The sequence below is a fragment of the Pseudoliparis swirei genome, chromosome 8, assembly GCF_029220125.1.
Source record: "Pseudoliparis swirei isolate HS2019 ecotype Mariana Trench chromosome 8, NWPU_hadal_v1, whole genome shotgun sequence".
Lineage (NCBI taxonomy): Eukaryota > Metazoa > Chordata > Actinopteri > Perciformes > Liparidae > Pseudoliparis > Pseudoliparis swirei.
The window spans coordinates 5,707,038-5,725,090 of record NC_079395.1 but is presented as its reverse complement, the minus strand read 5'-3'; the positions used below and the strand labels follow the sequence as shown (position 1 = coordinate 5,725,090).

Below are 18,053 nucleotides of genomic sequence, written 5' to 3'. Positions count from 1 at the left end.
AGTTCTGTTTTGGAAGTGGTCTCTTTTTTCTTCTTCTTCCTCCTCTTCTTCTTCTTCCTCTTTGTCTTCTTCTTCTTCTGGTGATAGTACTCTATTTCTATTCAGGCATTGATAAACTCGACTATACGTTTTTTTTTCTCGAGGTATACACTCAACCGTTTTTCTGTTTAAATACATTAAATTATTTCACAGTTTGCTTGTCAAGTCCCCAGATGTGCCGCCCCCCCAAAAACCTAACTTTACGTGGTCAACAAGCAAACTCCTCAAAGTTGCCTAGAGTTGGGTGACGAGGTAACATGTTCGGCGTGAATCCGAGACTGTCCGAGTGACTCCGGAGGGTGTCACAGGTGCTCTGCAAAACAGAGGGGGGAGGGGTGGGGGGTGGGGGGGTGAGACGAGTTCAACCGGGTTAAGGGAGGGGCGATGAAGGTTGAAGTCATGAGGATGAGGAGCATGAGGATGACAGATGTGGCGGGACACAAATGAGCCGACAGGTAAAATGAGAGCGACCGGGACAGATGGAAAGGACGCGGGGAGGAAGAGTAAAAGAAGACGACAAATAAACGCAACGTGGCGAGGAGAAAGTGGGTAAAAAAATAAAAAAAACAGAATTGTTAATGCATCCGAAACAAGGATGGGACACATGATGGAGGGACACACGGGACAGGAACATACGACAAACGATGAGGGGATGAACACAACAGATTTTGGGAAGTGACAAGAATCAGGGGAACGATGGAGCGAGATGAATGAAAGGAGGGAGGAGAGAGAAAGAAAACAGCATATTTTTAGTGCTGTTAAATTCCTATCGTTGGGACATCCACATGTGTCTGCGTCTCCCTTGTGTGTGCAGAGGAGAAAACCCCTGATGCTGTGTATGTGGGCAACAACCACCGGTGGTCCCGACGGCAACACCGGCTACTCCGGCAGACAAAGAAGCATTTCTCTTGGGTGCAAACTCCCTGCATGCAGAGCTGTGATAACATCACAAAGTAATGCATCTAGTGATGTTATCTGGCAGCAGCCTCTAAATGGACCTATGCGCTGCAGGGACACAAACGCTTCTTATGTGGATCGGCTTTTCTTTTCTTTCTTTTTTTGTTGCTGCGCGACAATTCAATAAATGTGTCCTCTGTTTTCACAGGAGCACTGCGCTTTATCCTATTGGGAAAGAAAGCATCATTATTCAGTGGGAGGAGCGGGGATTGTCGAAACGATGATGCACTTGGAGAATCCAACCGACTGCCGTTGAGCCGATAAATACAGAAACGCACCACGCTATTTAAAATATGCTCACTGCGGTTGGATAGTTACCCCTCTTTTTCTACCGATAGCTTTGAGGAAATGATGTATGAGATGGTCTCAAGTATGTATGAAAAGAGAGGGACAGCATGGGAGGGAGCATCTATTATAAATGGGGTGTGCTACCTGGGGGCATGATTAGGCGTGACACCAGGGCTGGTTGGGTTCTCTGGAAACTCCTGGAATAGACATGATGAAAAGAAAGATGGGTGAGGGTGACTGAAATGAAAATAAAACACAATGCAAATGCTAATATATATATATATATATAACGCGCCCGGGGGATACTGTGAGAGCGTCGTTATTGAAGTCACGAAAAGAAGAAGGCAGTTTCTTTTTCAGAAGTTGGGAAAACAACAGATGATTGCTGTCATCCAGAAAGTGTTGACGATCACCCAAGAGAATGAAAGCCACACGTGGAACTGTAATAAACAACTAAATGCGTTACTCTACTGCTTTGAGGAGGAGAAGTGACAATGGACTCGTTGAACAATGGTTATTGAAAGTGAGAGAAAGGAAGTACAAAATGATGGTTTCTTGTAAGCAGGTGAGCATATGACATGAGGGGGGCAGGAAACAGGATATAGCAAACTATTGGAGGGAGAAGATTCAAATATTGTAAATATCAGGCCATGATATCATTGCTTCTTCGACTGCCACTCAAAAATCTTTTTTTTTTCCACTTCTACTTCTACAACGTCTTTCCATCTTTTTCTTCCACTTCAGCGATCGAACCGAATCCTGAGCCCGAGGCAACTTGAGCATGCACACACACACACAACCGCATGCAGAGAGACACGCCCCTTTCCACCCGTTTGAGGAGCAATAAGGGGGCAAGATGTTGCATCGCTGCTCGTGGAGAAAGTCTCGGGCTTGTGTGACACACAACACAGATTTAGAGTTTGCATTTCCAAGATGATGCAAACTGGTGGATACCGAACTCAGGGGCTAGAGGAACCGTCGGCCCGCAACACAAATCTGCTGAAATGCTTTTAGATGAAAACGGCACCAGAAAAAAAAGGAAATATCTTTAAACCCCGACAATGAGTTGCAGAGCGATTAGTGGCTTTGAGCCGTGTTTTGGTCTCGAGGCGCCACCAGTGGTCCTCGTGTGTTAGAAATAACTGGATTCAGTGGTTGTTTAGATTTTCAAATGATGCTCTTTTTCCATCAAAAGGAAAGTTGAGTTATTATTTGAGAAATGTGATGGTTAGCAGGGAGGCAACTTATTATACATTTGTTTTTTTAGCTTATTTAGTGCTAGAACACAAACATCAAAAACATGTTATTTCTCATGAATGTACACTCTTCTTGACAGAAAAAAACAGAAATGTGATATTTCAGTTTTTCTTTTTTAATAAATTTGCAAAAAATTCTACATTTCTGTTTTTTCCTGTCAAGATGGGGTACTGCGTGAACATTAATGAGAAATAAAATGAACTTTTTTGATTTTAGCAAATGGCTGCAATGAAACAAAGAGTGAAAAATGTAAAAGGGTCTGAATACTTTCCGTACCCACTTAAAAAAAATCACATCAATGAAAAAACTCATTAAAGTGGAACGAGGCGACTTACTTTTGGGACTTCTTGAAAGCTATTTATTTATAATATACTCGCTTTGTTCTACAAGTAAAGCCAGTAAAGAGATGCCTCTGGACTTCACAGAAGGCTGTGATTTAGGGCCAGACACAATTGCCCCATATTATTCTAGCTTTCATTTTGAAGTTAAAATGGGTTAAAATTGAGCCTTGAAGGCTTTGGAAATGAGTTGATCATGAAAAGTTAATAAAATATCCAGATCTCTCAATCTCTTCCCCTCCTACATTAATACAGTATAACAGCGTTTCCCACTCTGCTGTTCATTGTGTGTGTTGTCGTGTGCAATAAACGACGGTAAGGGCAATAAACTCTAAACGTAAGAGCAGTTTATGAGTCATGAAAACAAGTTAGTCCAAAAGGTCAGACAGTGCACTTTGACTTTCCATGCCCTGTAGAGCTCAAGGGAACTCAAGTTGCAAAACCTTTAACAAACCACCAACGGTTTACATCCGAGTCTCTCCTAAATGTCATCAGTTCATCTTTAAGCACGAGCGGACGCTTGTGCCAAATTCGGAAACGTTGGCTCAAGCCGTTCCCAAGAAATCCCGTTCACGAGACTCGAACGGCCGGAAAACTGTAAACATAACTGGAACATATTATTATTGTCGGCGCGGAGGCATAAAAAGCTGCGTAATAAGAAGCTTCCGGGGAGAGTTGCTCCTTGTAAATACTCATCTGTATTCCAGCGTGACTACTGTAGGTTGTTGTCATCACAGGGCGTACTTTGCACTGCTTCTCTATAATATGTCACTAAAGCACCACACGTGTGTCGTTATATTAGATACACTGATTATGCATTCGTAGAGTGCAATAAAAACTAAATATATTATGAATGGTTATGTGTTCTAGCACGGTGCGGCTCGATGGGAAATTGAAAGTAATGACTAACTGTGGCGCGGTTTTGTTTTCTCTCTGATGCCGTTCATGAAAAGCATCTCTAGTGGGCGCAGACGTTGTGTTGTTATTGTTATCGTGGTTCCTGAGGCTCTTTTCACACTTCAGTCATTCAGACGCATTCCCAGAGACTCAAATTACCAGATTGTCGCTCTGACATGGCTGTTGTTTTTTCTTCCGTCTGAAGTAGCCCAACACCTTCTCCTTAAACACCTAAATGGGAAGAAAACAAATCACACACACATTATTTGCAGACGGAACACATCCTGTTAAGCGACATTCAAATATTAGCAGTAAATAAATATGTAACATTTACATTTTGGGAGATACGCTTATTGGCTATTGTGCCGAGAGTCCGATCGAGATGATTATTATTACCGGCAACGTGGCCTTTGACGCCTCGTTCTTTTTGTTCACATTAAACAAACAACATAATTAATATTAACATCTTAATAAGTGAGCGTTACAGGTGCTGCGAGGCCGGTTTTGGTACCTTGGGATAAGTGAAGCTAACTGGTTGCCGGCTCTAGAGTGATTCCTATTGTACCGACATCAGCACATGGGAGGAGTGTGTCTTCTTTTCTATCTCCTTGGGTTCAGGCTACAAACCTACTTGGTGAAGTTTAGTTAAAGATTGTGGTGTGGGTTAAAATAAATCCTTTCAGACAAACTTCTACGTATCTCCCAAAATGTCTAACTATTCCTTGACGGTTAAACACAAACTGACTTATTTTACATGGTGTGGAAACTAAAATCAATTAGTCGTACAGTGTTACGCTTGACTATATGCGCCTTTGTAGACAGAAGAACCAGAAACGAGTGACGTGACGGTGTTTATGTTTGAATTGTGAAAGCGTCACATTACCTCATATAAGTAGTCAAATATTTCCAGTATTGTTAAGACGCTGGCTCCGATGAACAGCCCCATCTGACCCCCGATGTCCCCTAGAACCAGAGAGATGAGCGGATATGTGCAGGGAGAGACATCGAACAATGGTGCGTGAAAGCAATGTCACTTCGACTTCAGTATCTCAGAGAGGGAGGAAGGGAGGGGAGGAGGGGGGGGGGAGAGTCAAAAGTGTTCCACCCGGCCCCGAACTTCTCATCGAAAAAAAAAAAGGAACCCGAAAATGCGAGAGAATCTTACCCAGAAGCCCTGCAATTTCATAGGCCTTCTTCTGCTCAATCTTCTCATAATTCAGAGCTTCAAAGAAGATGTCCATGACCAATATGCTTTCTCTGCAGAGAGAACGGACGAGAGAGCACACCCCCGACAACGACAAAACAAAGGTTACTGCGTGAACTGTCTCTCATCTTTGTCTCGTGGAAGCTGGACGATGGAGTCCCGGGTCCTGCTCTGCAACAACACAACAACACTCCATCCAGGACATCAACAGAGGAAAGAGAAAGAGATCTGAAGAACTGAGAGTGCCACCAGACAACACTTACCCAATATATTGCTCCGTTTTGTTGAATTTCTTGGCCAGATATTTAGCAGACGCCTTACTGGGGATCTTCACCATGGACAGCTCCTTGCCATAGCGAGTCATGTTGCACGGGGTCTCACAGATGCAGTAGTCGTTGTCTTTCTCCACCAAAAAGTCTGTGGATGATCAAAGTCATTTAAGAAAAACATTTAAGAATAAAAACAAACCGGCGTACATGCAGAGGCTCCCTATAAATAAACTACATCCGCTGCCATCGTTCACTTTCCGTGAAAACAAATGACTGAAGTTGTAATAATACAGAGGAGGGGAAAGCAGAGCGAAGCATAGACGCATCACAAATCATCCTAATGGAACTTTTAAACTATCATTTTACGTTATTATCTTTGCTTCAGCACTGTCTGGGATTAAAAATCAATTGAAAGTGTTTTTTTTTAAACCGCAGAGGTATTATGTAAAAGCTTGAACGAAACACGCGGCTGAATTCAGACATTAATGCACGAGCATCTCCCACTTAATGTCGTAAAGTGTGGGCGCTCACCTAGAGCCGGGTCAGCACAGTCCTTGTACTGCTCAGGTGTGCAGACTGTTGAGGTGCCTGTTTGAAATAACATAGAAGTGAAACTAATTAGACACATTCAATTTAATTAAATTCAGTTTATTTTATACAGCCCAATATCACAAATTACAAATGTGCCTCAGAGGGCTTTACAGTCCGTACACATACGACATCCCTGTCCCAGGATCAGAAAAAACACCCAAGAAATATTAAAAAAAACTTTCACATGGAAAAAAAGGGAAGATATAGACATAATGTATTTATTTTTTAAAGCGCGTGCAAAACATTCCCGTCTCTCTGACGGCATACCGGGCATGTGGACCATTCGGCAGTTGCAGTTCTCCAGCAGGTACCGCGTCTCGCAGTCGATGCGGCAGGCGGTGATGCTGTACGTGGAGAAGTATTCAGAGTTCATGGGAGTCGACTTGCAGTCTCCCCACGGCGGCGGGAGGTACTGGAGCTGAAAGAGACCAAACAGGTACACGTTTCCCCCTCGGCACGTCGGCATCACGGGATGACACACATGATCTGCACTTCACACATTTCATTTTCATTTACACTACACACATACACGCACTTTGCATTTTGCACACTCTGTCTATATTTAATATTGTTATATTTAATTTTATTTTACACTGCAGTCATTAGTATTGTATTGTATTTGTGTATGCATATATGTTGTATATATATATACATATATATTTTATTTTATATTTTACTTTGTATACTTTGCACAGTCATTGTATTATATTTGTTTGTGTGTGTATATATATATATACATATATGTTTAATTTTATATACATATATAGACTTCATTTTGTATTTTATATTTTACTTGTATACATCTATATCTTTCATCCCTGTTTTTTATATTTTATATTTTATTTCTCGTGTGTTTAGTTTATTGGTGCTGCTACTGTGACGACAAATTTCCCCTTGGGGATTAATAGAGTATATATCTATCTATCTATCTAACAACGTAATAACACACGAGCCCAGTACACCTGAAGGACCAGAGAGGACGCGACACAAAGGTCTCAAACTGAAGGGAAAAAAAGAATCAAGTCATCGGTGACTATATGTACTTGCTGACCAGCCCTCACTTCTCTCTATCTCTTCCATTTTTTACAAAGAACATCCAGTAATCTGCCTTTTTTTGTACATAGTGTTTATTAATTGACCTATGTTGTTTTTAGCCACTTTCTCATGTGTCTGTCATACTGTATTGTATCTGTGCTCCTGCCTCTTGGCCAGGTCATCATTGTAAATGAGAATTGATTCTCAATTGATTTTTACCTGGTTAAATAAAGGTCGGAGAGAAAGAAAGAAACAAGAAGCGTTTTCAATCAAATTAGTGCCCTGTATGAGAAAATATTGGCACGACACGCAGGGCTGTACTGATGCAGGTCTAGTCTACCGGCAGGAAGCAGAATACCACGGGAATAGAGTCAGGCTTGATAGAAGTCTGTAAAATATGTAGATTCAGTAGGCTACAGGACGCCGCAATTAACGGACTCATTTTACAACCCTGGGAACGGAATTCAGAACGATAAACAGTTTTTGAACGAACAAATAAATGAACCGGATTCACTAGACCGTAAACAGCATTACACTTTATTTTATAGTAAATATTTGATGAATTCCGGATGAATAAACTACTCTCCAGAAGCTCATAAACGGGTTTTTTATTGTTGATTATACGCACACATTCTAATCGAAGCCCACGGGAGTTTATGATAAAAAATACTCTGAACTGCGGAAGCCGAGTGAATGAAACAAAGGAGGTGAAGTCCGTCTGCCGCCTCGAGGCACCACTCTCATTAAAAGGTCGAAAAGGAGGTCGTTACTGTTCATGTAAGAGCAACTCAGGGAATCATAAATGAATCCACTAATCAGGAATATTTAATGCCTTTTTAATGCTTTCAAAAAAAACATTTGACCCATGGTGCTCGTCTTAGAACTGCAGCAATGTGCCCCCTACGTGTGTGTGTGTGTGTGCAACGTCTCATTTTAATGATGCGCCAACATTTGACAGCTGCAAGACCTTGACGTCCGTTTTTAAAAGTCTTGTTTACAGCAGCTTATGATAATGCGTGTCCACTACTCATTTTCATGACAAAAACAAACCAATTATTTTCGAAGGCTGTAGCGCTGCGTGCTCGGGCACCGGAGCGTCTGGTTGCCAATTGCAGCGGGAGCTCGCCAACGATCAATGCCAAACGGCGTTTCTCAATCAGCGTACTTGTGCGTACTTTCCTCTACTTGTGTCCTCGTGACTCGTGAAACGTCATCAGTCTCAGCCCGAGTACATGTTCCAATTCAAAGTTCGCTTCTCGCAAAGCACGGTCAAAATGCCCGGATGTGACTTGATCCTCCCACTTTCCGGAGGATGCATCAGAGGAGACTTGTGCGTACTCTGGCCAGCATATATCCCAGAATGCATTTCACCAGCAACCGGAAACAGTAGCGGAGGAGAAAATAAACTACTGACAGTTGACTTTTTATAAATACTACTGTTGTTGAGTCACGGAATGTAATTTTAGGATGTTTTGTTTATTTGACTGTAAAAAATAATTTACAGTGAATAATTAGAGTAAACCCGGGAGCAAGAACAGCTGATGTGGTGACGTCATCAAGTCAGCTGCTGTTCCAATCGCAGAAAGACCGTCCTCCCGTCCTCCTGAGTCTGGACTCCCAAGACCAGACTCCCAAGTCCAGACTCCAAAAGAACACAAGTCTGTACTCGTGTACTTTGAATTGATCGACGCTGCTGCGTCACATTAAAGGTTGACTGTAATGCTCCGTCTTCTCCAGCAGTCCCAACAAGGCTACTTCTGACACTCTAATGGTCTGCTGCTCAATAAAAAGGAACAAAGATGGAGCGCAGTGCACCGGCGGAGAGGAAACAAACATTACTTAGACCGTATTCGACTCTATTTCTTAAAGCCCACGAGCTCTCATAACTGGAGGGTGAAAAATGATGCCGAAGTGTTCACGGGTAATAAAAACCAAAAAGGAAACGCATCGTCTGGTCCCTCGCAGGAGACACGTAGCGTTCCAGTGGATCGCCGCGGTGACGTGAAGCCAGAACAACGGCTTTGATGAAGACACAGAGTCGGGTGAATGGATGAAAGCTGGAATGAAACCCATTAGACGCTCTTATTTACTGACGGATTGCCGGTGGTGCCAAGACTCTGAAATATTGGGCGCTGGTGGGTTTGCCATTCAGACACTCTCTTTTATTACATCCACTCAGGCGGTTCCCATCCGGCATTCAGAGCTACACCTACAACATAATAATCAATGTAGTTTGTAGATGTCCACGTAATCATGAACTAGGGAGTATAAAGATTACAAAAGCCCACACAGGGCTGGTGGTCGGATCAAACAAACACCCATCTGTCAGGGAAATGAGAAGTCAATCTCCATTTATGTGTCATATTACAAGCTTACTTCAGTAACGCCATTTGCATAGTCACTTTCCTAAACTTAAAGGTGGAAGGTGATTTTTTTAGAGTGCCTGTAACGAGGAGAATATGACACAATGTCTTTCTGGGCGTACGTATGAAAACGGACAAAAATGGACTAACCTTTCGTTTAATGGGAATTTGTAATTCTAGCGAGTATCTTCAAACGTTTGGGGTCATCCAGACAATTTTGTGTCTTCCATGAAAACTCACTTTTATTTATCAAATGAATTGAAAATTGAATAGAAAATATAGTCAATACATTGACAAGGTTAGAAATAATGATTAATATTTGAAGTATTAATTTTGTTCTACAAACTTCAAGCTCAAAGGAAGGCCAGTTGTATAGCTTATATCACCAGCATAACTGTTTTCAGCTGTGCTAACATAATTGCACAAGGGTTTTCTAATCAGATATTAGTCTTCTAAGGCGATTAGCAAACACAATGTACCATTAGAACACTGGAGTGATAGTTGATGGAAATGGGCCTCTATACACCTATGGAGATATTTCATTAGAAACCAGACACTTCCACCTAGAATAGTCATTTGCCACATTAACAATGTATAGTGTGTATTTTTGATTAATGTTATCTTTATTGAAAAAACAGTGCTTTTCTTTGAAAAATAAAGACATTTCTAAGTGACCCCAAACTTTTGAACGGTAGTGTAGGTGAACTGTTTTATAGATTGTTATTGAGTTAAACTGAAAAGTAATTTTTCAGGCATAATTCCATGATTGGAGGACACATTATAAATGCAAGTGAACTTATTTTTGTATTTCATTGGAACAACTTTGCACAAGTTATCAAAACCTTTACCCGTGACACCTGCTGGGCTCCACACACACACACACACACACACACACACACACACACACACACACACACACACACACACACACACACACACACACACACACACACACACACACACACACACACACACACACACACACACACACACACACACACACACACACACACACACAGTGTTTCATTGTGTCTTTTGAGATGCCCTCGTGTTGACATTTTGCTTTCAGTGTGTTTTTTCCGCCACTTGTCCTCGTGCACTGGTTTGAGTGCACCACCGGGTCCCTGAGGGATGTTTTTACAATGTCTTGCAAGAATAAATACTTTAAATATATATATATTTAAAATATATTCATCATATTAGCTTAAAAAGACATTTTTGCCGTGACAATTTCCTTTGAAGCATTGCACGCTGACGCACTCTGGGTTTAGCTATCACGTTCCATACTTGTGGTTTCTTCGCGTCTCTCCGATCTCACAAGTCGGAGCTTCCCACAGCGTCGATGTCCCCGTTGCAGACCGACCGTGATGAACGCCGGCCGGCCTTTAATGACAGCGTCATTAATCGAGCACGTCTTCCAGGCCGTAAACACGTCTTTCAGCTGTCGCCGGCGTGGGCACCCGTGTCCCGATTATAGGAGAACAACTATGTGAAGTTGATAAATTGTATGTTTACTTCTCGGAGACGGATGAATGATGATACACTCGGGAGGAGAAAAGAAGAAAAAAAGAAATATAACATGTTTCAAAACCTCTGCCCGTAAGTAGACGTTGTGGTGCAGTGTCTGTTTTAGGGGATCGAACGCTGCCTCCAGCATCACGTGATATTCTGCTCAAAAACAATGGTGGAAGATTTAATTTCTTCATTTATCTCGTGCTCGTGAAACTGACCGAGACCATTACATTGAGGAGCAAAATCATTTAAATTAGGTTTGATTAATTTCGCAAGTAATGACTTAGATGGACTGCCGGAGTATCCATTACTTCAAGACTTCACGAGGACTGATTATGGTGGAGGGACATTTTAATGAGCCTGCAGCACAATACGAGAACACACTTGATCTCAAAGGTAATCATTGTGAAATCCGAAGATCCTTTGTGGCACAGGCGCCATTTTCTTGTGAGTTATGGGGCTTATTTTTTTTATTATCAGAGGATATTTCCCTTTTCCATTTGGAAAAAGACAAAATACTGTTTTTTTGGGGCATTTTAAGAGTTCCGATCAGAATGCGTCGTCTCGGCAACATCACATGACATCCGTACAGTTGCGTTACATTTGGATGGGACGTCCATGAGATGATGTTTTCCGATCAATTCTGGCTAAACTATAGTTATTACTTTCCATCCGGAGAGTTCAGGGCGAGAAACTTAAACCCCCACAGAACCGGTCCGGAGGCTTTTTTTTTTTGCCTCCCTCGATATTGTGTGCATTTTAAAATGTCTTCAAAATAGCCGAGGGGTATACAAAGATAAACTAATATGATGGCTGGTGAACCAGGCTTCTTTTAATGCTTCAATTTAACATCAAAAACATGATGATCACATTAATATCTTTCCCCCGGATACCAAACATCTTGAGAGGGCATCTTCTGAGTCCAGTTATTTATAGAATTTCAAATGTTTATTTTCAGAAAAGCACCTAAAAATAGTGTTTATCTTTTATGAATCAGAAGTATTGTGTTGAAGCCTGCTGACCATGTCTGTGTGAATTGAGATGTTTTCTTCAATAACATCCAAATATATTGTATTCTCAAAGCAGAGAAGACTTATTACCTTCGCATTGAAAATGTGGAAGGTTATGTTTTGATCGCCGTGTATTTATTTATTTATTTGTATGCGTGTTACTCACATAACACAAAAAGTATTAAACCGAATCGTATGAAATTTGGTGGGATGATTGGTTATTATCCGGGGACCATTTGATTAGATTTTGGGATCGATCGGGTCAAATGTCAAGGTCATGAAAAGGTCAAAATCTTCTTTTTACCATAGCGCGGTCAATTTCTATCCAATTGGCATGCAACTAATGCCAAAATGTTCATAATTCAATGCCCAATCTTGTGATATGCGAAGGTATGCGCTCTACCGAGTTCTCATTATAGTTATTAAATGTATAACTAACTGAGCTGCCACATATTCTTGTGAAGTCTGAGGTTCTTTATGCTGAGATGAGTTTGTCAGCTCTAATCCCAGTGTCATGCTGGGTGTTTGTAAAACACCTCAACTACACATCTCTCACACAAAAGTGAATCAACACACAGGTGACGGGGCAGTGGCGAGGATTCGGGGTACAAACACAGAAAAAAGCAGAAGAAAAAAAAAAGGTCGAGGAGGCCGAGCGTGAGGTACCAGTTGTTGTTGGCATGACACGAAGGTCTGAAACCCGGGGGCCACGCCGAACCCCAGCTGGTCGATGAAGGGCGGCTCGTCCTGGCTGTGGATCTGAACCTTGATGCCGGCTTCGTAGGATGTCTCGTCTGTGGACACAGCGCGGCAGAAGAAGAAACAAATTTAACAACAAGTGCTGTTGCCTCTGTAAACACGCTTTGACTGACAACTGAGCCTAAAGTCAGAGAGGCGGAACGAGCATTAAACAGATTTACAAGCGAAGATTTATGGCAGGCCGTCTGCGATATGAGTGTCCGATACAGTGGGCGGTGAGGATTTAATGACAGGACGCCAGGGAATGTAATTTATTAGACTGGACGCCAGTTGTCGACCTGCAGAAATACATCAAGATAAAACGCTATTCAGGAGTACGTCCCCTGTGTGTCGTGGAAATACTTAGCATCAAAAGTGCATGTGGAAAATCTTGGAAGTGTGTTATCAGAATCAGAATCAGACACACGAAGAATTTGACTTGGCGCCTGGTGTGTGTGTGTGAAGCGATTCATCCTCTGGTTACCTAAATGACAAACAAAAAAAAGCCAACCCGGAAGTACACGTTGACGAAAAAGGATTTCAAATGTGACGGCACTGACCTGTCTCTGCCCAAACCGGCAGGTATTCGTCCTGCTGGATGTCCAGCATGATCTCCAGGCCGTTCCCCGTGCCGCCTTTCAACGTGGTCAGCAGCGGGTTGCCGTCTTTTCCGGAGTTGAACGTGTAGCATTTCCCGTAGCGCGTGTAAATCTGCAAGGGGTGGGGGGGGGGAGGAGCACAGCGGAAACGGGAGCATTTAACGAGGAGTCACGGACCTTCCCCCCCCCAATATGCGCACCTGTTCTCGAGGTGTATTACATGTCAGCCGGTAATTGTGCAGGACAGCTAATCATTGCGGACGCCTTTTGTGATTATCTGAGAAAGCAGCGCCGGCGTTAAACGGGCACCTGGCTCTTGATTTGAGGAATTAATTAGCTTTTCCTGAGCAGCAGCAGCAGCCGCCATCAATCTTTACCCAATTCCGGTGCAGATTTCCCCCGAGTGAGTTCGGGCGAATGTACTATTTTGCAGTCGTTAAATGAGAAACATCTGAGGTGGTGGCTCTCTGGACACACAAACTAACTTCAAATTGGGTTTGTAAGAAGATATATGTGTGTGTCTTGACATGTGCCAGTGAAGCCCAGCGGTACTTAACGTTTGTTGTGCATTCCCTACTGGACCGTTGCTCACGTCAAATCTCTTTCCCGTTTCATTAATCCCGTTGGCTTGGTGTTTGTGCTCAGCTCTGGCTCACAGTGACAGAGACACTGTGACGACGCCCGCGCTGTGATGGCCGCCACGCACAGGTTCACCAGCGGTACGGATGCATCAGCAACAAAGGGCGACACACTGAAATGGGGTCACAACTACACTGGAAACTCATCAATCACCGTGAAACTATCGAGGCATAGATATCATTATAATACAAATGATAATTGTATGGGCCCCACAAAGAAACTTCCAGAGCCCAATTACAAAACATGTTAGAATTTAAGCTTAAATAAACCAAAAACTGGTCACTCAAATTGTATTGATGAACTTCATACACCAAAAATCTAACTTATCAACGCTGATTGGAGAATTAAATTTACATTCTAGAAATTTCAAATAGGGTACTTCAAACCTCATATAAATGAAATATGGTTGGTTTTCCACTAAAATAATTCAAAGCAATAAATCCAACATTATTTATGATTATTCAGTTCCTCGTAAAATCTAAATTATTTAATTAAAAGCCCTTTTTTTTTACACTATGCCCATACTGTAAAACTATAAACTGCTCCATCGAGCCAAACTTTCAACAGAAATGATTCGGCTCGTCCAGATACCCGTACGTGGTAAACAACAACAAACTGCGGCAGGGATGTCGTCTAATGGTTCATTTCAAGTTGATCCAAGAGCAAAAAAAAACAGCACCCAAGAGATCAGAAGCGTTGTTCCGTGTCCGCACGCAAACGGAGTCGCACACACGGGGCAGACGGACATCTCTTTGGTGCTTTCCCCCCTTTTGGCTAATGAGGTCTGTTTTTTAACAATCGTGCATCTCCGTGGATACCGGCACGCTGCAGCGTGCACGACTTTGCATTTAAACGGTCTCAGGACCGGTCGAAGTCGTCGCGGTTTCGGGTTTGATTCTCATGCTTGCGGAGATGTTCAGATCTAGAAAAAGGGCAAGTGATTAAATGTGTGTTAAATCTCAGAGTGTGTTCCCAGATACAAATTATTCTCAGTGCATTATGAATACACGAGCCCCTCTGCAGGCACACTTTTCTCACTGCAGAAGTTTGAAAAAAATATATCTTGTAATGACGCTCTAGGTGGGGTAATGGGATGTGTCGGAGGCTTTTGATAGGAAACCATTGGGAATGCTTCGCAAACATCTCCCACATGATCCACCGGCCCTCCAGATGTTTAATTAGGAAAAGCTACCATTTCAATTTGAACTGATTTACGACGTCTGCATTATTAATGCTTCAATTTTCCTTCCCGAATTCCGTTGTCACGGGACACAAAGCGGAAAGGCGTCGATGCGACTGGAAATTTGAGGAAATAAACTGTAACATAGACGCACTGATGACGACGTGACACGGATTTCCCACCACGACATGAAGGTGACGTTGTACTCGTTCCCACGACTGACTTTAAGAAGTAGAATAAAAGAAGACGCTGTCGTGTGAGAGGCGGAAACATGACATCGAACATCGACACCTTAAAAAACACCCCGAGAGATCGAGGCTGCGTCGTCAAAAAAAAAGGCTCACGTGAATTATGAATGCACCTCGTAAACGCCATTCATCCCCACGCCTGACGAACACCGGCTTTCTTTCCGTACATACAGTGCTGAAGTTCTTGTGGGTGCAGCCTTCCCCTCGGAACCTGCACTCCAGCAGCACGTCCTCCAACTGGTGGCCGAGGCGACCCATCATCTCGGTGGTGTTGACGCTGTAGCCGGAGGGCGGGGTGTAGTTGTGGAAGTCCAGCAGGCTCAGGAGGCCCCGTCTGTGGCCGTCTTTGAGGACCGACAGGCCCCTCTCCATCACGGTGTGGTTCGGGTGCATGAGGTCCAGCCAGTAGCCGCTGTGGTACAGGTCCTCCTTGGTCAGGGAGGACACGCGGAACATGTTCTTGTTGCAGAAGGTGACCGCCGGGAAGGGCATGTTGTGAGCCCACACCATGGAGATCTTCGTGACGGCCGGGTAGGACATCAGGTAGAGGATTCGGTTCCAGGACCAGGTGCACAGGAGACTCGCGCAAACAAAGAAGGCCATGATCCAGATGACCCGCTGCGGTTTGGACTTGTCCGGAGAGAAGGCGAACTTCAAACCGTGGATTTTGGTCCTCATTATGAAACCGACCGTGACCTCTTTCCACGTCGGCTTCGGCGAGCCGGACTCCAGTTTATGGAGGCGGGTCTCTTGGGCATCGTTGCCTTTGCGTGGCCCCGGCGGGGCCGCCGCTTCGGCCGCCTGAACCATAATCGCTCGTGTCAAGGCGGGCGCTTCACCATATGCTGTTTCTTAGTCGCCCGCCTCAGACATCCCCACATGTACACACACACTGGCTTCCTCCACCACCATGTCCAGGCGTGTGTAGCACAGATTCCAGGTAGCAGCGACTGGACTCCTCATGTGCAGCTGTCCCCACCGTTCAGGGATGAAAATGGTTTACCGTGAAGATATACAAAATTAAATTGAGAACTGAGCTCCTTGGGGGAGGTACAAAATGATTTACATGCTGATTCCTTCATGAGAGAAGCAGATGAATCACTTCATGAACAGAAAAACACCACCAGTCCTTCACCAAGAGACAAACGGACGTGATAGTTGCAGATGTGAGCGACGGCTTCCCTCCCAGAGGCAATCACTTTGAAAATCCGGAGAGGCTTACCCCTGTTGCTCTGATCTTTCCCTCCTCCATCTCCCTCTCCAGTGCCAGACAATACTTGCAGATTTCGGTGTTTTTTTTCCTCCTCTCTGCCCGGGAAACCCAACTCCTCCCCCTTTTTTTCCACAGAATGAAGAGATGCTTTTCACACTGTTGACTTGCAGCCTGCAGAAAGGAATATGAAGCTTGTTGCCTCTCCACACACTCTCTCTACATGCGAATGGAGAATGAGGTGGAGCCAGTGCATGGGATTGTTTTCCTCCGGTGATGTAGTAGACCTCCAATGGTAGAGAGAGAGAGACAGGGGAGGGGAGCGAGGGAGGGGGAGGTATCAATGAATTCTTTAATATTGGAGAATCTCCTGCTTGCTCATGGATCTATAACTCCAGATAATTGATCACTGAAGAGAGCCGGATAGCTGGATTCAAAATGTGTTGGAAATGACCGTCAGGGCAAAGTTTGTCATTTCTGCCGGTTTAAAATATAATTTTACAAATGCAGTGAATCCTGACATCCTGCTGCATGCAGATGTGCGCCTCTGTAATATTTTAAGGGTGATATGCGAGACCTTCAGAGGATTCTGTTTGGCAGAAGGCTCATCTTCACACTGAGAATATTATTGTTTTCTTCATTATGTTAGCTGGAATCTTGTCAGCCTGTCATGTGACTGTTGGCTGAGTAACCTGATCACAGCTGTGGAGATAAATGGTTGTAAAAAAGGATTCCAAAAAAGTAGACACGTGTTGGATTACCGCGTGAAGTCGGAACAGCGGGTGTCATTTGCAAAGTTGAGAATTAAAACAATTGGATTCAACCCAATTTAAATATAAAACAGAAAAGGGTGGAAATGAAAACAGTTTTTTTTTCTTTCTGGGAATTTAACCACACGCAGTTTTTAATACTGCATTACAAGATTGCCGCTTCCATGTCCCCCGTTTCATCTTAAACCATATAGTTATGATAAAAAAAGTGAAAAGAGAAGTTTTATTTTACAGAGATAGTTTGACATATTGGGGAATAACCCCCATTCTGCTAACAGTGAGACGAGGAGCTCGACAGCTGTTTGCTAAATATGAACGCAGAGCTAGCCGCCCGTTAGCTTAGCATAGAGGAAAAGCACGAGACTCCAGGAAGTTACTGTGCACCACTTCTTGTTTGTGTACTTTGTGCACTTTAATTAAGCCAGACATGGATTTTTAACACACGTTAGAGATGTTTAGCCAAAGTGCTGGAAAGAAAGCCAAAGTGGAAGAAATCGAGAAATCCTAGTGTCACCGTGGGGGAGAAAAACGCCCATTGACGGATTCTTCTAAAGCTACTGATCATTGCACTTCCTCTTCCTGTGAGATTACTGTTCTTATTGTCCAACCTGGGGGATTTATTTGAGTTTTTGGGGTTTGATTTGACGATTTAATAGCGATAACGATTTACTAGCTCCTGTTTTCTAGCTCCATACTTACAGCACCAATATTTACATTCTCATTTAACTCGGGAAAATACAAAACCAAGGGTATATTTCTTTAGTGAAAGTGGGTAGAACACGGACTCATAGTTTTAAAGTTGTGGATTTAAAAATAACGTGAGGCCTCATTGATGTCATCACTTTTGCTCTGCATACATACATAGAAGAGCTCGTCTTACTAAATGCTGCAGTGTAAATGTCCAGCTTT

The 18,053-nt window shown here is 43.2% G+C and overlaps 1 protein-coding gene across 1 annotated transcript; it reads right to left on the bottom strand.

Annotated features, from left to right (window-relative positions):
* Nucleotides 1-273: 273 nt before the first annotated feature.
* On the bottom strand, nucleotides 274-15,974 carry asic1c (acid-sensing (proton-gated) ion channel 1c). Its single transcript, XM_056421535.1, has 11 exons — nucleotides 15,336-15,974; nucleotides 13,059-13,209; nucleotides 12,427-12,554; nucleotides 6,108-6,258; nucleotides 5,781-5,837; nucleotides 5,244-5,397; nucleotides 4,942-5,033; nucleotides 4,660-4,739; nucleotides 3,936-4,007; nucleotides 1,429-1,481; nucleotides 274-352 (listed from the first exon to the last, which is right to left on the bottom strand). Exons 1-11 carry the CDS (start codon nucleotides 15,972-15,974, stop codon nucleotides 274-276), a joined length of 1,656 nt encoding a protein of 551 aa, XP_056277510.1.
* Between the last annotated feature and the right edge of the window lie 2,079 nt (nucleotides 15,975-18,053).

Bases quoted from the DNA above. Each gene is read 5' to 3' on its own strand.
- asic1c (XM_056421535.1), bottom strand. From the start codon at position 15,974: ATGGTTCAGGCGGCCGAAGCGGCGGCCCCGCCGGGGCCACGCAAAGGC. The intron at 13,210-15,335 runs GTATGTACGGAA...CACCCCTTGCAG, and splicing joins CCCACAAGAACTTCAGCACT to ATTTACACGCGCTACGGGAA. The intron at 4,008-4,659 runs GTAATGTGACGC...CTTCCCATTTAG, and splicing joins TATTTGACTACTTATATGAG to GTGTTTAAGGAGAAGGTGTT.